The 21262-nt window shown below is 46.8% G+C and overlaps 1 protein-coding gene across 1 annotated transcript; it reads left to right on the top strand.

Moving 5' to 3' along the window:
* The first annotated feature begins 495 nt into the window (after positions 1-495).
* Positions 496-17217, top strand: si:ch211-113g11.6 (uncharacterized protein LOC559008 homolog). The gene is made up of 14 exons (XM_037454053.2): positions 496-798; positions 4823-4962; positions 5830-5892; positions 7128-7223; positions 7501-7606; positions 8954-9061; positions 9601-9740; positions 9843-10021; positions 10879-10987; positions 11098-11305; positions 13827-13942; positions 14230-14402; positions 14512-14567; positions 15032-17217. Exons 1-14 carry the CDS (start codon positions 720-722, stop codon positions 15376-15378), a joined length of 1920 nt encoding a protein of 639 aa, XP_037309950.2. The 5' UTR covers positions 496-719; the 3' UTR covers positions 15379-17217.
* The last annotated feature ends 4045 nt before the right edge of the window (positions 17218-21262 follow it).

Genomic DNA, 21262 nt, shown 5'->3' with positions numbered 1-21262 from the left:
TTTCTTCCTCTAACCGTCTTTTCAAATTTGAGTCGATTAACTTTCACAAAAGCAAACGCAGCAGAGGCAAGCTGCCGATTGATTGCCCATCGGCACATATTGATTAGCAGAGAGAGAGCTGCTTGTGTGCATAAAGAACATTTCATATTGTATCAGTCTCATGTGAAATTATGGAGGCGTCGTGTATTCGCAGAATGATGTGTTGTTATTGACGTCAGTGTGAATTCAGCAGATTTAGAGCGTGCATCAAAACAGCGGGAGGGAAAGCCGATGTGACCCTCGGTGTATGAACGAATGAACGAATGAATAACGGAACGCAAACAGGATGTGTGACGTGATGTCAAATCATGTTTCACTGCGAGCAACAGGTTTAACGCGGGAACCCACGCGCCTGTGATTAAAAATCCTCTTTTGTTTTTTTTGCACTCAGATTTCTTTATTCCTGCGCCCCCGCTGCTGAACACCCACCCCCCCCCCCCACCCACCCAGATCCCCCCTCCCCCGCTGCTGTTTGTTTTCGAGGTGGAGCCTGATACCCCGGCTTCTCCAAACTGAACCGCCGCGCGAAGGAGCCGGAGCAGACGGACTGGGACCAGATCTCTGTGGCACGGATCGGGGACGCAGCAGCTCGGGACGGGGACATAGAAGAAGGATCTCGTGGAGCGCTTGTTACGGTCTAGTTACTTATTCACACCACACACGGAGGAGCTTCCAGAAAGATGAATTGTTTCATCCTGCTGTCGCTTTTTGCCACGATTGTCGCCGGAAAGTCACCTCGGCTGAAATTCGTTCTGCAAGGTAGGGAGCTTTATTAATGCGGCTTATGTCCGCTTTTCACCATTTGACCATTGTTTTCTCTACATGGGTGATGGGTATTGGACCAATGAATGGGTGAATGGATGGATGGACGGATGAGGGAATGATTGAATAGAGTGAGAATTGATGGAGCCGGTTATGTTCCAGTTGTTTTGTCCTTTGATAAAGAAGCCGCGCAGACTGGATTACTTCTGGATTTGTGTCTTAACGCCGCCCTCCCCCCACTGACCGAGTAGTGAATTACGCGCACCAGCATCAGGCCGCGCACACACGTTCACAGGCTGTAACATCTGGAGTAAACGGGTGATGCGGCGTTAACCGGGTTGTTTCCTTGACCCGCTCAGTCTTTCGGTTCCTTCCTATTTCCACTTTGCACTTCGCGCGCATCCGCACGCGCGCACACTGGGACGCGCTGGATTTGATTTTTCACCATTTTTGGCTTTTCTGGTGGTTCTTTCGCCAACTCGTGTGTTCATAACATATGCTCTTCTTCTAAATAATCCGTCGTTGGTTGCGTCGGTCACGTGCACGCGAGCGTTAATTGGTGAGCGGACATCCGTCGCCACGTCTCCAGGCGCACTGAGGGAAATGCATCCAGATGCGCTTAAAAAAAACACTTTATGGAGTAACATGGCCGCCCGTCCACACACCACGACCCCTTTCGGCATCGTCACTGAGAAACGGGACACACTGGAGGCCCGCGTCCTCGCAGAGCTGCAATGCGGGACGCGGCAGCTGCTGCAGAGGAGCGGGGCGGCGGGGGGAAAGAGGCTGCTTTCGGGTAGCAGCCCCCATAAAAACACGATGCACCTTCGGAGGGGGAGGGAAAAGAATGGAAAATTCCAAGCCGATTCCTAGTTATCTATTCCACTCACGCCCCTTTACACCTCACACACTCCGCTAATGTATTCAGCAATCAGTACGGGAGGGGGCAGCGTGTCTCGAGTGATCTGGATCCGAACCCGCCTGCCCCCCCCTCCTATAAGCACCGTACAAAACGAGGACGTGCAAGTAATATCAATCAATGTCGTTGTATTGCAATTTTCCGTCTCAGCCGTGAAGGCTGAAAGGCGCGCGCGCACGCCCGCACGCACGCGGACAGAACCCCTGCCAGATGAAATCCGTCAAACGCGCACAGTTTGAGCCACAGGACGCGGGAGCGGGTCCCTGGCGCCGGTTCAGCACCGCGGACAGCGCCGAGGTCCCGGCGTGAGGTCCCGGCTCCGCCGCGCGTCCGTGTCCGGCCCAACTGACATGTGCAAAGGGACTCTCTACGGGGCTCCGACCCGCTTTCAACATTTAGGTGAAAATTGGGTTAAAGTGAGAGAAGCTGTGAAGGCTGAATCCATCGCATTCATTTGGCAGAGGCTTGTGCACAGAGTGATTATGAGAAGTGCATTAAATGTCGCTGGGAACAAGACGTCATCCACATTTCTAAGCTCATTCAAACAAAGGAGCACAGTTAAAATAAATGGTATAAATGGAGCCTTCTCCATTGTTGTTCTCTTTTTGATTGGTTTGGTTGATTCAGAATCAACATTAACATCCCCCAACTGACCGTTAAGTGTAATCAACAAAGACGTTTGATCTCTAAAGGAGGCTCAAAAGCTAAGAGGAATACTCCTCTGTGGCTTCATAAGAGGGACCTCCTTCAGTTTTACATATTGACATTTCAGCCAATCATTCAAATATTGTATTGCAGTTTCAATAAACATAATCACAAAACCAAAAATGTCACATTAAAGTATGGAAAAGATCAAATTAGAGACATTTCCTTCTTCGAAGGGGCCATTCTATTGAATAAGGCGAGAGAGAAGGAAACACCTTCCTTTTTGAATATGTCTGCTTAGGAATTAGATTAGAAGGCGAGAGTCTTATTCTGAGCGCCGTGGAGACAAAGAAAGAGACGACAGCTTCTCTCACGAATACTTTGACGTCTTCGACTCCAACAGAAATATCGAAACATTCAACCTTCGACCTTTTCCCTCAGTCTGGTCTGGACCCCTCGGTACAAGACATCGGTGTAAAGTTCATGACGGAGAACAACTCTGCAGCAACACATTCAATGTGAATGAAACGGAAGCTATTATGGGATGGCACGGCAGGAAAACCTCAGAAGCTTTTAGAGCCGGAGCCCTTTCACTTTGCATCTGGTATTTCTTTTAAATATCTAGGCTTTCTTTATTCATGTGGTCCAAGTGGAAGCTGCTCCTCGAACAAACATCTGCGCTTCACTCTTTTTAAACTAGAACCTTTCTTACTGCAATTAGGATTCTTTCCCCCCATAAAACAGACTCACTAACTGGAATCTGACGCTCCTCCGACGGGAAGGAAGCTGCACAACCCTTAAGTTTAATGAAGCCCTTTTCTATAAAACGTAAAAGGCTGTTCGTCTGGTCTCCTGAAGAGACCTTTAGAAGATTCAACACCAATGATTGAGTCCCCAAGGGAGAAAGGAACGGGCTGACAAATAGCCCCCCCCCCCCCCCCCCCCCGCCAGCATCTCCTTTTGATGTACAGGGACAAAGTGTCACATTACGCTTGTTAAGGAAATATATAGTTTCCACTTTTCACATGCATAAGTGCATAAGACTTAATAAAAGATTTGAGTTATGAGTGAGAGTGTGTGGACATGAACAAATTAAACGGGGACCCACTTAAGCCCAAAACATGGCTCCCTGGAGTTAATATTCATCAGCTACTCCACAGAGCATCTTTAATAGCTGGAAGTGAATCCAATGCTCTGCTAACTTGAGATGTAAGCTGAGTGTAAAGAGGAGGTGAAATGAAAACATTAGTCATCACGTTCTTTTTTTTAATATTCTATGAAAAAGCCTTTATTTACTATGGCGAATGTCAGCTTACTTTGGGTTCAGCGTGCAGCCTTTTTCACCCCCACAGCAATTTAGTCTCGACCAGTTAAGGAGTTTGGTAAATCTCTGTGCTTTATGGTTGGATGTTTGTAATGGTTGACATGAGCAGCGCTGTGACTGGGACGCAACCAGCAGACGGGCTGCAGAGTTAATTGTGACATTTCACATTTCACACTCAAGCTCCTTCCGTTGCGCTCGTTCCCTCCTCGCCGAGCACCGCCGCATTTCCTCCAATCAGAGGGGGCCGACGTTTCCATAGAAACGTTGTTGGTTGGCTAGCAACCGTAGCAGCGATCACTGCCACCTCCTCCCAGGCTGGACGGGCAGAAGAAAACCAGCACCAATGCGGAGTGACCAGCAGCTGTGGGCCAGCGGTCACCTGTTGGTGTGTTTGCTCGGAGCAGAAAGCATCAATGGTTGTGAATTACATGCTGACGTCATGATGTTCCACGTTTGTCACAGACGCTGACGGGAAGCGGGCGGGTTTGCTTCTAAAGCTTTTAAGCTCTTCAGACTGGAATCCACTGAAATGTCGATATGTAGTTCAGGAGCAGAGATGAAGGGATGTTTCATAAGCTCTTGTAGATCCACAAAGGAGTAATCTGGTGTTCTTCATGTAACCACATCTTTTTAAACAGTAGAGCTCCTCTATTTTCCAAAGGTAGGTCTGGTGGACGGATGATGCTGCGTGGGGGGGCGGGGGGGGGGGGGGGGTCGAGCTGGGTGCATGTTCAGGTGGGTTATCATCCCGAGGTCTGGCTCCGTGCCATCGGGACTCTAAATCTGCAAACGCCTTGTAAATAACTTCCTGAAGATCGATGTTGCTGCTGACATTTTGTTATTGCTTCATGCTTTATGTTTTTAATACAGAACCTTTTTTGTTGTTGTTTTCCTTCAAGCTGTAAACTTTTTTTTTTTTTTAATAGTAATAATCAGGGTGAGCGTTCTGTTATTGGCCCCAAATGCTCGCTGCGTTTCTATTCTGCTTCTTCTGGTTCACATTTGCTTTTTATATTACTTCACCCCCCCCCCCCCCCCCCCCCCCCACAGGACGCAGCTCCTCACACAAACATTCAAACATCAACCCCCGACACGAAGCTCCTGTTTCTAACAAACGCCGCTGTGATCCACAGAGGCCTCCAGGTTCCACTTCAGCAGACCGGAGAACTACGTCAGCATGCACCACCCGGAGGGCAGCGACAGGCTGTACGTGGGCGGCCGGGCGACGCTCTACGTGCTGACCTTCACCAGCCGGGGGGTCCGCAACCTGGAGGTACGCCCCCCCCCCTCGCCCCTCTCCCTCCATCTCACCTGTCAGAGGCCTTCGTGACGCGCAGACAGAGACTTCTGCCGTCTTCACGCCGGCCCGCTGTTGAAAAACTGTGCTGTTTGCACTTTACACACAGGAAGCACTTCTTTTTTTCATTGACACGTCAATGCCTCTTTATTAGTGATCTTACAGTGCATTAATATTGTGCATTAATATTGTGCAGCGAAAAAGCAATTATTGTAACAAAGTGATTTTTCTGAGATTTCCCACAAACCATTCATAATCAATTTGGTTGAACCCGAGTTAAAGACCCTTTTCCTCCATTGAAGCCCCTCCGTGCCGACATGTCACCAAGTGAAACCCTTGTCAAAGCGCGCGGTGTATCGGGGGGGGGGGGGGGGGTCCCCTCTCTGGCCCCCCTGCTGGGAAGAGGGCAGAGGGAGAGATGCGAGCCAGCCGACCCGGTTCAGCGGCGCCGTTTGGGTCAGGCATGCGTTGAGGAGAGGAAAACCTCTCTCACCGGGGGGGGGTATTTTTAGGAGCGATTGCTGGCTCGTTGATGAGACTCCGAGGGGACTGCGGAGATGTTTGAAGCCCCGTTTTCTTACTTAAAGGACAGTTGTTATCTCGTAAAAACAGCAGCAGCTTCTGTGGGATTAAAGAACCGAAGTGGCAGACATTCAGCACGAAAGGGTCTCGACTGAGCTATGCACAATGCAGTGGAGAAGCAAGGCTTCGAGAGGTTCAAGCCTCTCCGTGCACGGGGCGAACGATGGGGGGGGGGGACAAGGACACGTTTAATGGGATGCAGTGGCTCAGAGGATTGTGTCTCATCGGGGGACCAACTGAACAGCTCTTCTCCTCCCACAGATCCCAGCGGCATCCGACCAGACTGCGATCGATACCTGCAAGGCGAAGGCGAACTCACTCGAGGTAGAAGCATGTCGCCCCCCCCCCACCACCATCAGTTCCAGAAGGCCCTCTCCTCCAACATCAGTGTGTTGTCATCCACGTCATCATCTCCTTCTTCATGATCACTCGCAATAAAAACAGAGGGGAAAACATTCATGGTCATTTATCCAGAAGCGATGAATGAAACGCCTCAAAGGAAACGCGTGATTCCACCTGCTTCCATAGAGAGAATCTTTAGTCCAGATGAACACATGAATCCAGCAGCACGAGGAAGCTTGTGAAAAGCAGCGAGGCTCAGGAATAATCTGAAGCAGGAGAACACGTGGCTGCTTAAAATGTGCTGCTCTGCAGGAATCCAGATGACAAAAAGGTGGGAAGAGAACCAAATGTATTCTACTTTAAGGTTACACTTTAAATGCAAGGACCGTTTCCCTCATTTCCTCATTAATTAATTTCACAATACTTTGGATATTCATTGAATTAAAGGAAATTACCAAGATCATTGAAACTGATTTTTCATTGATTCTTTGGGGGAAAATTCTGCAAGTTTGAACCTCAAAGTGAGAACGACGGCGTCCACGCCGAAAAAAACACTAACAAACTGTAGCTATTAAATTGTACTTCTAATGGCTCTTATCTCGAGGAAGTTGAAAGTGGGCTTATTTGATCAAATTGTACTTTCTTGTTCTATTGGGTTTGTATCCTTATGGTTTGACTTGCACTTATTGTGCATTTCAAACCCCCCCCCACCCCCCCCCCCCACACACACACACACACACACACACCCGCTCCGGCCCTGCACATCCATCTCCACTCTCCACTGGCCTGGTTTCCATCAGATTTTGGAACACGTGAGACCCGTCACGAGCACCACCTGAAACCAGAACCCACCCCTCACATTCCAGTGAGGCCCGTGAGACGCGTCTTCTTAATGAATGAGAGATGCATGTGGAGCGTGTCCTGCAGGGCTGAGACCCCCCCCCTGTCTCTGAGCCATGGAAATCAGTTTTATTGTTTGATCTTGTGCCCGAGCTTCGTCTCTCTTGCTCTGCTTGTTTTCTCGGTCCCGTTGGTCCCGTCTGGTTCTCTCTTTCTGTTCTGCCCCTTTCTCTCAAATAACTTTTTTGCATATCCTCCACCATCTCAAATCTTTTTTTTTGTCTCTCTCTGTGTCTTTCATCCCTCTCCAAATGGGTGTCTTTCTGCCCGTCGTCTCCCTCATTCTCTGCCTTTGTCCCTCTCTCTTTGTCTCACAGCTGGAGTGTGATAACTTCATCACCGTCATTCAGAAAGTCAACGACACGCTGTTAGTATGTGGAACAAATGCTGGGAGCCCCAGGTGCTGGATGCTGGTAAGACTTTCTTCACGCACATTTCTTGAGATGCTCCACCGATCGCATGATCATGCAGCTGCTATTAAACCCTAAACCCTATGAAGATCAATAGTAATTACCACTTAAATCCTCTGTGCCGGTGAGACGGATGCCGGCGGTGGTTCATTTATTGGCCTGGAGGTGTGTCAGGTCTTCGGGCAGCAGACTGTGAGATGTTCCCTGCAGAGTGGATGAAGGAACACGGGTTAAAAAGGTCAAACCTCCTGCAGACTCAAAGCTCTCTGTGCCCCACCAGGTGAATGACACCGTGCTGACTGACGTCCAGGGCAACGGGCAGATAGGGCCCTCCTCGGACATCTCACCCCCCTACCCGTCCCAGAGGTCCATCAGCTTGCCTGCAGGTAACAGAGCCTCTTGAAATGTGAGCTGGTAGAGTTCAGGTCAGGTCCACAAAGGGAAAAACGCTGGAATTAGCGCCCAAGTAGCCGCACAATGCTGGGGGCAAACTGTTGAGCTAGCCACAAGCTAGCCACAGGTTAGCCACAAGCTAGCCACAAGCTAGCCACGGGCTAGCACGCTACGTCACCAAGTACAAACACACATGTGACTGCGTCAGTGCTGATGTTCCATCATCATTTAACTCAGAAGTATTTAGAGTGGAATCAATTTTGTGCAATTTCAATTTGAATTAAAACGTAAAAGGAAAAGCCTTTGATTGCCTTTTTATGAAATTCTGGTTAGACCAGCGCCAATAAAGGAGGCAAAGTAATTATTTCATAATTATTGAACTATTACTAGAGACACACGTAACCTCATCACCCAGTGGGGAAATCTGAGGCTCACAATGAAGGAAATAAAAATGATTTTAAACACTATTGGATCATTTTGGACGTATCTCTATTCATAACAAGCAAACAAGAGGAGATGCTTTTATCTAAATTACCTCATACTATTTTTCACAGAATCCTCTACCAGATTTGTGTGTTGAGTAGATTTTATACTATAACTACTTGGTGCATTTCCCCTTTAAAAAGATCTAATGTGTTTCCTTATAAAAATCTCAAAAGCTATCAGGTGAATCCAGGTCCTGTCAATCAGTGCCAGAGCCTCGCTATTTAGCTGCATAGAAAAGAAGATAAAGAAGAAGATAAAGAGGAGCTTCACTAAACACTGATTTAAAGTGTTTTATTCAAGTGGACTCACAGTAGAACCTGGATTCAGAAAAACAGCTTGAACATGAATGAGAGCAGGAGGGTCAAAGTTCACCAGCAGTGCCTTTCTAACATAATGAACCACTCTAAAGTCTTTAGTAAATCATGGTCCATTTAGAGTCAAACAGACCTTGAAGCAGGAGATGCTTTAGGGCGGGGCTACACAATGATTGACAGGCCGTTGCCACGGCACCGTCCGATAGCTGTTCATCACATTTCCGTAATGCAGTCCCTTCGCTTCAGATGAGCAGCATTGTAAAAACCATCAGTATAATGAAGAACCTGCTGCTGCCGTCTCTAGCGCCCCCCCCCCTTCCCTCCCCCCCCTGCATCGCCATGGAGACAGAGCTGTGAGGGGGGTTGCTATTGGTTCCTACTTCTCAGTGCAGTCAGCTGCTTTGATGTCTTATTTGCGTTGTTTCCATCTGCCTTCCTTCTCTCTCTCTGCTTCCTCCTCCAGCTTCAATCTCTGATCTCTAACCTCCCTCTAACCTTTGTGCCCCCCCCCCCCCCCCCCTTCTCTCCGTGCTCCTCCAGATGGGAGCCTGTACTCCGCCATGTCGTCGGTGGCGGGTCAGGCCGGCTCCATCCGCCGGACCTTTGGCTCCCAGAAGCTCCTGAAGACGGAGAACGTTTGGCTGCTGAGTGAGTGGGAGGGAGGGGGGGGGGGGGGGGGGGGGGGGTCATGCGTGTGGAGACGGTGGGTTGTGCGCTCTGAAAATCACCCACCATCGTTCCCGTGGGGGGGGGGGGGCAACTGGAGGAGCATTTACTGTCGGCGTGTTCGTGGTTTGGATCTCGATTACATACAAAGCAGCCGGTTCTTCTTTAAACACGGACTGAGTTCCAGTGCTATTTAGCAATTTACAATGTTTAGTTTTGTGGTTGAAGTCGAGGTTTTGACCGAGAAGACGTGTGTCTTCTCTCCAATACCACGAGACGAAATGTCACTCCAGTGAAAAAAGACACACCAAAGACTAAAAAAGCAAAATGTCTTTCCATAAATCCTCGCCTCTCAGAATAATCCACAGACCTTTCAGTTCGTTGAGTTTTCCTTCCACGCCCACAAAATGCATCCCGAGGGGCCGGCCTCTCGCCGCGCCACAGCGGAAACGATCCGACGCGCGAGGAGTCGATTCACAAAACGGCGTCTCGATCCACACGTTTCGAAATCTCATCCCCAGATCCGCAGTTCGCCGGTGCAGCCATCATCCCGTCGTCGATAAAGCACAAGGAGGAGGTGTACTTCTTCTTCAGCGAGTTCAACAGGACGGCCCGCGTGGACGAGGAGCCGTACAAGGCCCGCATCGGACGGATCTGCACGGTACAAGTCGCACACAAACCAGCCTGTCTGTGGGGGGGGGGGGCTCTAGTTACCAGAGGGACTCTATCGGGGCGTCACAGTCCTTCCTTTTGACGCTTCCAGGTGGACGAGGGCGGCATCAAGGCCCTGCTGGCGGACTCGTGGACCACCTTCATGAAGGCGCGGGTGATGTGCGGCGCCGGAAACACTCAGCAGCAGTACAACAACATGAAGCAGGCCGTGGTGCTGACGGCGCAGGACAAGAGGGCCGGAGTCCTGTACGGCCTGTTCTCCAACGCGTGGTGAGCGTGTGTGTGTGTGTGTGTGTGTGTGTGTGTGTGTGTGCGTTCCACAGCGTCAGGGATCTGAAAGTGAAACTTTGGTTTGCAGGACTTCACATTGTCAGTCGTGACCAAATTCTGCTGGAACATGCAAATATAGGATGAAGAAACACTGCTATATATAAAAAGCCAACTCGGATCAACCCACACACCAGATACCAGCACAACGTGCACGCCCACACACTCAAGCTTGGGATTTTGAGTCGAGTCGTTAAGATATTGATAAGAATCTGCCAAATAATTGTTCAAAGTTAGAAAAATTCCTTCCCAGCGATGTATCAGCCGGTCCACATCCGATGACACGAGTACAGAAAACATCTGTACATCTGCAGGGCGGATCACAGTGTTCACAAGATACACAAAAACAACAAGAGAATAATAGAAAAAAGAAACAGTAAAATGCAACTAAACTAACTAAATATAGGAACTAAATGAATATATTAATGTATATGTACACAGTGTATCACAGTGGTTTTATATACTTGATGAAATCAATTTAATGACAAATTGGCCTTTACTCATTGTAACGTAACAATATACCAAACATACACCTAATTTCATTTGCAGTTCTGGTTCCTGTCACAATTAAAACAAACACATAAGTGATTAAACTAAAAATAATAAATTTAATTGCATAAAATATTCCATTTTTGTACCTATTTCCTACGAGGAGGAATGTTCCCAATGAGCTGTTGTCATGGCTGATGAAATCACTCGTTCATGTTGTTCATCATGGCCGTTGGTCGTATGGTCACAAAGGATCCACCACACTGTGAACGTGTCCACAAAGCCCCTCACTGTCCTCTGTGGCGTCTCAGGGGCCGGACGGTGATCTGTGCGTACTCCATCGAGGACATCGACCAGGCCTTCTCCACGTCCAAGCTGAAGGGCTACAGCAGCTCCTTCATCGGCAGCCGGCCCGGCATGGTGAGCACGTCCCTCTTCTTCTTCGTCTTCTTCTTCTTCTTCTTCTTCAAAGAAACAAACAAACAAGGAGGTAAAAATACGTAAATCCTCCCCCCCCCCCCCCCCCCCAGTGCGTCCGCAAGAACTCCACGGCCGGAGCTCACGCCGACATCAAGAACCTCGGGGTGATCCGGTACCACCCGGAGATCGAGGACGTGATCCGGCCGGTGGGCGTGGCCCCGCTCGACCTGCCCACCGACGACCAGATCACGCACGCCGTGGCCGACATCGTCCTGGCGGTCAACGACGAGCACTACAGCGTCCTGTACCTGGGCACAGGTGTGTGTCTGTGTGTGTGTGTGTGTGTGTGTGTTGTGCTGTTGAGCGACACTATCGCCCCACTGGGGTTGTGTTTGTTGTTCTGGTTTTCTCTTTGCTCTCATTTGGTCTCTAAAAACTGCCCTTAAATAATTTCATCTGGAAGGAAGCTCAACAGCTCAAAAAGAAGTTCTGCCACGAAAATCCTTTCAGACGCTTGCGTCTCTCACAGGACCCGTTTTCTATTTGATCCCACAGCAGCAGCTCGCAAGATTGCACTGCGCCTCCGGGTGGTTACCACGGCAACCACCGCCGGGCGCACGCTCGCGGGCGTCTCACCGCGCTGAACTTCGCCCAAAACGATGAGCAAGTGTCATCTCTCAGAGCACAGTGTGGCGATCCGTCATCGGGCACATCGGGGGGGGGGGGGGGGGGGGGGGGGGGGCTTCTCATTATAGCTCCCAAAAAAAAGAGAGAGAAACGAACCACGGCGTCAAAAGAAGAGAGAAATGGGCCTCCTCGCCGAGGGCTTTGTTAACCGTGTCAGCGGCGAGGGGCGCAGCGTGGACGCCTGTCTGAGAGCAGACGGATGCACGATTCTTTTCTTCGGTTCCCACAGTCGGCTCGTCTCCGTCGTCGCGCTAAAAGCTAAAAGCTCCGCATTACGCCGCTCCCAAAGAATCCGTTTGATTTGGAGTAAAAAGACGGGATTGGGCCAAAGCCGCTTTGTTCTGGGGGCCATCTGATTTCATCTGATTTCACCGGAGGACGGCGGGCGCCACAACAACTTTGTTCTCCTGTGAAGGTCACGTGGTCAGTTCATTACACCAAAGCCGATCCATATTTTTGATATATTGAGCGCAAGTAGAGCGGCGAGACGGTGCGGAGCCTTGCTCAAGGGCACCAGAACATCACTCACCTAGTGTGCCACTCACATGGTTTATTCTAGTCACAGTCGTCTGTTGTTTGGAGGCCAGAGGAATTGACTTTAAAATGTTGACCTAGAACAAACTGAGAGGGCGATGCCATTGAGAGTCCTTATTCAGCTTTGCAGCCTCTCCAACTGGATCTCGGGGGGCTTCTCATGTAAGCTGACAGAACACGGCAGGTTTTGATCCTCTGTCTTCACTGCTCATCCTTCTGTGGTCCTTCTGTCGGCCTGGAGGCACGATGACCTTCTGCGACGCTCCGGTTACCTGCTGGTATTTTAGATCCGGTCCTCGTAGGTGTGTGAATGTGAGAGGGTTGTTTTTGTTTCTCCATTGACTGGCCCCCGGGTGTGCGTCCCCCCCACCCCCCCCCCCCCCCGACTCTCCAAGGACGCGCGCCGTAGAAGACGCTGTGAATGTCCTTCTGGGCCAAGCTGGAAAATGTATTCGTTGACTTTGGGACAGAAGCCCAAAATATCCAAGCTGTACAGACGGTGAGAAGGTTCTGGGGTTCGTTGTGAGACGGTGTGTGCAGTCAGCAAACTCTCGCCGGATAAATAAAAGCCCCAAAACCGAGTATCTCAGCAAAACCGCAGGTGTTCAGCACCGTCACCCTTTCACTCCGCAGTGTCGCGCTGCTTTGTACTGACACACAGGTTTGATTAAAGAGATGGAAATAGCTGTGGACAGCAGTGAAGAATCACACGAGGATAAAACGCATCAAAACTGGAAATGGTGTCTTCGACTATACACAAAGGAACCAAAAAAAAGAAAAGGTTGAAGTTTATGAGGAAGAGACGAGACAGTTTCAGGACAAAGTGACAACTAGAGCATAATTCCGAATGTGAGAGAGCCGCATGGAGGGAGCACGCAGGAAATGAAGATGTGAGATGAAAAGGCATCACTGTAATCACATTTTCCCAGCGGGGAAGGTAGAAATCATCTCAAACGTGACAAAAGACTAAACACGCTAGAACGTCTTTCAGCAGGCGGTCGTTCCACCTGCCAAGTCCCTGTTTGATGAGGAGAGAGGAAGATGCTATCATCATTCATTCCCCAAATCCTGCTGAGCCTCAGTACCACGTCCTGGAAGGAGGAACCCTGAACCCTGATTCACGAGGCAGTTGGCAGCAAATATTCACAAAGACGTGGTCCCTGTTAATCATTCCTGCAGCACTGGACATAAAAAGCTCGATTAAAGGCGATGGTTCCCGCTGTAAAGAGAGACCGTACGAAGCGCTTCTGTTGATCACAGCGCGTCGACACGTGTGAGATTTGCATGGAATCTCATTTGTGTTTCCCCACTAATGTCCAGCAGCACCAGCGTCTGCACAGGCCCCATCAGGGCCTCCAGGCAACAGAGCCAAGGGGTCCGGGGGGGCTGGGACCCCTTCGTCTGCCGGAGGCGGGAATACATGTTTAGGACATTGAATGCTTCTTAGTCTCACTTTGTGAGATTCATCCAGAGTCAGAGAAGCTCCTCCTTCAGTCTTCATGTAGAACACTGAAAAAAAGGTCTGATTTCTGAATGTGTGCACTTGTAGATGAGTTTAGAAGACTGCTGACCTTTGACCTCTCCATCTACGACGTCTTCTCTCTCGGTGTTTCCACAGACCAGGGCAAAATTCTGAAGGTTCTGCACACCAGCGAGGGCGTCTTCGTCATATCTCAGTACTCTCTGTTCCACAATGAGGGCCCCGTTCTCAACATGGCTATCGACTCCCAGAAGGTACGAGCAATAATATAAATTAAATTAAACATGATATTTTTTCCGCGTTATTTGGAAACCTTTTAATCTTTAATCCCTTTGTGTTAGTCTTTGAAGTTATTTTGTTTTGGATGGATGAGGTTGGAACATTTTAAATTAAGGAATTGTACGTTTCTGCAAACCACAGAATACAGTTGAACCACATTTCTGAACCAACAGCATTTCTTTACTGACTGCTTTTAGTCATTGTGTCAGTTGTGGATCGTCACACTGGACTGACACATCTATGGTCTCCTCCTCCTCCTCAGGGACACCTGTACGTCAGTACAGCCATGGAGGTCCAGAGACTGCCGCTGGCTGACTGCGGTCGCTACGGCGACACGTGCAGGGAGTGCATCCTTTCCCGGGATCCGTACTGCGGCTGGGACCGGGCCAGGAGGAGGTGCATCCCCATCCCGCCCGGATACAACGCCACCACCGGGTACGGTTGGATTAGATGTTGCGTGACGGATCTGTAGGTCGACGCCTCTTTAGCCCTTCGCGAGACCGTTGAATGCTGCTAATTTGTCCCGTTCACTTTTTCCCCACAGGACACTTGTCCAGAACCTGGACCATTCAAACTCCTCGGTTTGTGGGGAAGCTGCTGGTGAGCCCTTATCTGCCGTCTCCCACTCCTTCTGTTGAGCCAAAATAAGAACCTCCTCTGAGCCGCTTCAGTGGAAAGACGAGTATCATATAATTGAGTCCAAACACCCACGGGGGGTTTTCTTAAATCATGGCCTGTCCTGTTTTAAAGCTCCGAAACCAGTAACAACTTCAACTAAAGATGGCAATTCTCTATGGGGACGGCTATCGTATTTGTGAGCGATGGCACAGGTCTGTGACCAGCTATATTTCCCCAGATGGTGTTTGGATCTTTACCTAAGATATCATGGAGCAAGTCAATTAGTTTCACATAATATACTTTGATCTTCTCTAATTTGTGATGAATACGTAACGTTTAGTTTTTACCAAATAACCCAAATGACGACCAGAAGTACGATAAACATTCCCCACCGCAATATGAAATCTGATGGTTTCGGCATTGAAGAAATGTCCTTGTCCCTGCAGCTCTGAAGCAGCGCCGCACCTCCCCCAGAGAAGTGATGGTGCAGTCCAACACCTCCATCTTCCTCCCGTGCCCCGTGCGCTCCTTCCACGCCACGTACCGCTGGGAGAAGGACAACTGCGTCAGGAACTACCCCTGCCTCTTCTCCGGAGACTTCTGCGTCCTGGGGCCGGCCGTGGACACGCCCCTGAAGAACGGCGTCTTCCGCTGCATGGCCACCGAGGACGGGTTCAAGGTGGAGGTCATCTCCTTCAGGCTGGTGAACGACGGGAGGCTCCTGGCCGCCTCCCTGGTCTCCACCTTGGGGCCGTCCCTCCTGCTCGCCATGGCCACCCTGTGGCTCCATTAACCGCAGCTATCGCTAATGCTAACCCCCCCCCTCCTCCCCCACCCCACCCCCCCCAATGCGAGAAACACAAGGAGCCCCTGTTAGGAGGACGGGTTCGCAGAGTATCCGAGTACATGGTTGGGATGAAATCAATTCCACATTGATTTTTAGAGAAAGATTTCAAAAATTTTGCATTTTCTTGCACGAAGCAACGTCTCCATCCGATCTTTAAGCTAAAGGCCCATAAATCAACACGCCCCCCGGGTTGGGTCGACCATAATTAGGTGCTTTGCGAACCTTTCCTCTCTGACTCGTAACATATCGCATGAGTTGGGGCGATAAACAATACCAGGCCAATTCTTTACCCCCATCCCTCTACTTCTTTTCAAACTGACTGTGCTTATTTGTGATTATATAAACCTTTAATGCCGCTCTTACGTCTAATTATCCGTCTCGTTAATCTTTCATCGGTATAGCTCATCAGTACTTTAGCAAATTGTCTGGTATTGAGATTTAAAAAGCCTTAACACTTCGGGGACATTGACTCCTAAGCACAATACTGCAGTGGAGGCAGAATCCTGCAGCCGCGGTGGGACGGTCGCTGTAACCACGGCGTCCGGGTCCCGAGCGGCGTGCTGGGGAGGAAGTGTCCGCTTCGCGACAGGAAGTGGGCGGGTGGGCGAGAGCTCACCTTGGAACATCACTGTGTCTCAGCACGTCCTCCTCACACGAGGAAGTTTTTTTATCAGGTGGAATTAAAAGTCTTTATTGCACCTTGTTCACGGCTTTGTCCGTAAGATTTATTATTATTATTTTCTTTTATACAACGTTGTCTTTTCTTCGCCACAGAAACAAAAGAATTAACAAGAAAAACATTAAATAATTCAATGACACTTTCAATCAATGGCAAAGTGATGAATCTGGATCCTTTCTGTTATTTATTTTGGGGAGACGTGAACAAGGTGTTTCAATAAACACACACTTCATCATAAGGGCAGACGGAGCTAAACATATTACGACTGCATTTTATTGTTTGCTTGAAGGAAAAAAAATCGAAAAAAAGGCTTGTACTTGACTACTGTGAAGTGCGTTCTGTACTGTATTGCTCTGCAGATGCTGATTTCAACCATTGCTGCCTACTCGTGCGGCATTTTGTGTTTCTTTGGGTTTTACCGCCATAGTTAGAACGTGACGTGTGACACACGCCGGTCGCTTCGCCTCTTTCCCCAGGGACATCGGTGCAGAGAGAGCTGTCATTGTCACCGCTCTGCGTCTCTCCGCTGTGAGACAAAAAGGCAGCGTCATCCACAGGTTTCATCGAGACCAGAAAGTCGCTGCGAAAGGACATCATTCGCGAGTGTAGCCGCAGTCGAGTAACAGCCGAAATGCCCCCAAAAGAAGAACGCCACACCCCATGAATACTGATCAGCTGACTGAAGAAGGGGTGAATTATGCGGCGGATTAGCGTGTTCTCTGAGGATCCTCCTTCAGCGGTGTCACATGAAGCCAACCAAGCCTTCCGCCCCGGCAGGGACGTCACTAATTGCCAATTAGACAAAGGAGCCGACTCCTTGTACGACTTGTCAGAGAACATCGCGCATCGCCATCAGCCGTTAGAACGTGAGGCCGTGACTGCAGGGGACAAGCCGTCCGTGAGGGGAGGAGCCTGTGGCAATCAGACACGGGGCCATAAGCTTCCCTCGCTACGAGGCCACGGTGCATCGACCCGACCCCGGGACACTCTACGTGTCCACGCTTCCGCCTTCGTAGAACAACGTTGTGTAGCAACTAGGGCTGTCAAATGATTAAAAATTTTAATCAAATTAATCAGAATTTTCAGTGGATTAATCATGATTAATCACACCTTAATCCTAACCATTTTTTCTTTCTGAAATGCATACTAAAGATAAATAACAGGTCATAGATACATAATTATCATTATTATTATTTTTTACCTAAATACATGTTATTGATATTTGATTTTTTTTTTAAATAATCAAAAAAATAATGCACAGATTATTATCAAAAAATCAAAGCAATGTTATTTGATAAGTTACAGACTGATTTCCCTGCATGGCTCTAGAAGGGTCTCGAGCCTCTGCAGTTTATCCCCCTCGTTTGGGGGGGGGCGCAAACGACTTGCTGAACCTGACGGCCTGACATATGCCTGCAGGTGGCAGTAATGTGTTGTATAGGATGAAGTGCATTCCCTAGAAGAAGAGTCACTTTCCTGACCTTAATCATTTGTCATGCTGCGCATGCGTGAAATGCGTCAAAAAAATTGACGTAATTAACAACAAACAGCTAATTAATGTTGTTAACGCGCTATTTTTGACAGCCCTAGTAGCAACGCAACAACGCAACAAACGCACGTAGTCAGCAACTGCCCTTAATGTTCATTCGTGGCGTCTGATTTAAAGGAGGCCAGCGGGCGGACTCCTGGTTCAAAGTGCCACGTTTTTACCAGGTCGCTTTCACGCAACACTCGCTCCGCGCTAACCGCTGAGAAAATGTAGCCCCGTGTTTCTCGAATAGCGAGGCTGTTAAACAAAGAGGGTTTAAGACGACTGGAGGAACAAAAGCCACTCTTCACTCTGCACGGGTTGTGTGCCGTTGTTTTACTTCAATTCATCGACGCTTTGCTCGGGTTTTTCATTCTTTGTCCCCCCCCCAAATAAACAGACCATTCCTGAATAAGCAAAGAATCCCTGTAACCAAGCGCTTCACTTTTCCTAAAGTTGGTGTTTATTTGGATGACCTTGGTTTATCGGGTCGGGTGTGCCTTGCTGTGCACAGCTGATTATTCCATTTCTCTTTATCATGTGAAGTCAAGTCCTTGCTTTGAATTGGATGTTAAATTCACTTATCGGTCCGTTGCACGCATCAGGGTCTGCTGGTCCGATAAGGGCTTCAAACAAAGCTCCCAATTTCCCTCCAGGAGGCTAATTTAGGGGATCTCGCCATCTGCTGTGAGCGGATCAACATGGAGGGAGGCGGGTCGATGTTTTTGTTTGCTTGGGGGGGGTTTTGAGTGTCGAGTACTGTACATTATGCGTGCCTGCGATTCTGTGTCTCAATGTATCTCATTTTAAAAGTAACATGCCAAACTATTATAGAAAATAAGAGATTTATATGCCATTTATACGCCAGTCAAATTCCATCCCATAACATGTCTTTTTAAAGAAACCGATATCTATAGTACAATAGATATTCATGTAACAAACCCATATTCACATGTGTTTTCCTGAACATGTGCGGTGAAAATGATTAAAGTATAAGTAGAAAGAAATCCTTTACTGTGTTTATTTGACAGGTTTATGACACTGAAACACTGCCTTTAGTCTAGGAGCTTTTCTTTTTTTACAAATTAAATGGAAAATAGTATTTTTCCTCTTAAAAATAATAATATTAAACCTGGGTTTAACCAATTGGACAATTGAATGATTAACAATAATCTCAATTAAAACCTGCAAGCAGCATCATTGCCGGGATCTGGTATCTTGGAATAGAAATATCATTGTAAGCCGGTAAAAATCGGCAGAATCGGTATTTGTAACAGAATAACAGACTATAAAATTCAGTTCAGGTCTCAAAGCCAACTGCTTGGGCCGGCAGCACAGAAAGTACCTGCTGAGGGATTCAAAGAGGGAAATCCATGAGAAATGAGTATACATCCATGTGGAAAAAAAATTAAATAAAATACATTTGACCCATAAGGTGAGATTGTGTTAATTATATCATTTAAATTGCATTGGGTGAGATTTGTTCCCATCACATTCTTTACTAATCTTACATTAGTCTGGCTTTCAAACAAGCTAAAACAATTTTGTAAGCTATTCACAAAAATGTATGATATTTTCCCAACTATATTTTAATACATTTTTAAAAAGAGATTATTAAATGTCATTAAAAGTAAAAAAGAAAACAGAAGAATTTAGGTTAGGTAGACACCCCTTTGGAAAACATGGTCAACATGTCCGGAAGAAAATAAATAAATATATATATATATATATATTCTATTTATTCTGTTAAAAAATATTTGGTAAAAAAAAATATCATAAAATAAAAAATAAAAAATAGGCAAAACAAAGTTTTAAAAAAGTCCAAATATTTGTTGGAAAGAAATCATTGAAAAATAGACTAGAAATGTTCTTGCAAAAAAGTCAAAATATACTAAGTGAAAAAATCTCATGGAACAAATTCCAAATATATTAAAAACATGGGTCAAAGAAAAAAAGTGAAAATATATATACTGTATGTTTTCACAAAAAAGTAAAAAATATTTTACGTGAAAAATGTCATGGGAAACATTCCAAATATATTAGTACAAAAATGTTTTTGAAAAAAAAGTAAAGAAATATTCTTGTGAAAAACTCACTAAAAAATGTTGAGATGAAAAGATGTTTTTGCAAAAAAGTCAAAATATGTTAAGTGAAAAAATGGGAAAACAATTTGGTAATAAAAAGTCATGGAAAAATCTTTTTGAGTTGTTGCATAAAAGTCAAACAATGTCATGCGAACAAAATTGATCAAAAAATGTCATTGAAAAAATTCCAAATATATTAAAAAATATATATGGTCGAAAACACGTTTTTGAAAAAAAAGTTCAAAAATATTGGATAAAAATAATATTGAAAAATGTCACGAAAAACATGTCTAAATTGTTTAGGTCAGAAACCTTTTTTGGAAAAATGTACAATTATCTTGGGTCAAAAATGTAATTAAAAGAAAATATATATTGTCCTGACCATGTCTTTGAAAAAAAGGTTTTCAAAAATTGGTCAAAAATCTGGAAATGAAATTTAAAGGCAAAAATATTACGTGAAAAAAATGACAAATGATAATTTGACCGAGAAGTTGTTTTCTCATAGACTTCTATCCAGCCAGAGGAGTCACCCCTTGGTGACATAAAAAAGAACTTCTTCATAATATGACTTTGACGCCTTCTTTAAAATAATCACAACTTCTTCACTATGGGGATTTTTAAAAGAAGATTAAAAAACAACAGATTTTTTTTTTTTTAGGGAACATCAAGGCTGTTAAACACAATGATATTAGAGATATCAGAAATAATTATATCAGAAATAAAGTGAAATGAGAACGTTTAAACGAACCCAGTCTTTCTGACTGAACCGGTGTCCTTCCCAGGGCTGGTGTCCTCTTTCTTTCCCTGGAAGGACAGAGAGGAAGTGGTTCCAGATTCTCATTAGAAATACCACAAGATGTTTCTCAACACATACATAAAAAGAACAAAGGCTTACACCTCCCTGTGGTCAGTGAAAAATAACAGGGAATAAATGAGCTTGAACTCCAGAATAGTCCTTTTAGAGCATTCGAGGTAAAATGAATGAACATGTTCTCCTGGAATCAATTGTTCTGCCAACAGGATTGAGGGACTTGTTCTATCCTTGGACCGTCATGTCGGCCCATCTGCTCACCTGGAGCTTGGCAACACACTTGACCAAATTGATAAGAAGTCCACCTCCTAAATGTCCCATTAGAGCGCCATCAGTCATACCAGCATCATCACCATGATGCATGCCTCCTCCTCCAGCTACTAAGCCTTTGCTTGCTTCCAGCGAGTAGAATCGAGATCTCACCCTGAGGAGCCTCTGACGAGACAAGCAGATGATCTTTTTCACATAATACGCAGCTTCAAACGCACACAGACACTTGGACATTGGGCAGATTTAAAAGTGCATTCCTCAAAGCTGGTACTGCTTTGAGGAATGTGTGTGAACAATTGTGAGAAACTGTAAACCAAAAAATGGACGTCCGTCCCTTTGGAAAAAAATGAGGAAAATCGCCTTTTGTTTTGTCCTAAAAATCAGAATGCAAAGCACATCTGTTAAAGTATGTTTTTAAACGCATTAGAAAGTTTTTACGTTCAAAGAAAGGTAGACGT

The sequence above is a fragment of the Pungitius pungitius genome, chromosome 11 (assembly GCF_949316345.1).
Source record: "Pungitius pungitius chromosome 11, fPunPun2.1, whole genome shotgun sequence".
Classification (NCBI taxonomy): Eukaryota; Metazoa; Chordata; class Actinopteri; order Perciformes; family Gasterosteidae; genus Pungitius; species Pungitius pungitius.
Note: the sequence above shows the minus strand (reverse complement) of the source record. Positions and strands in the feature narration are given on the sequence as shown.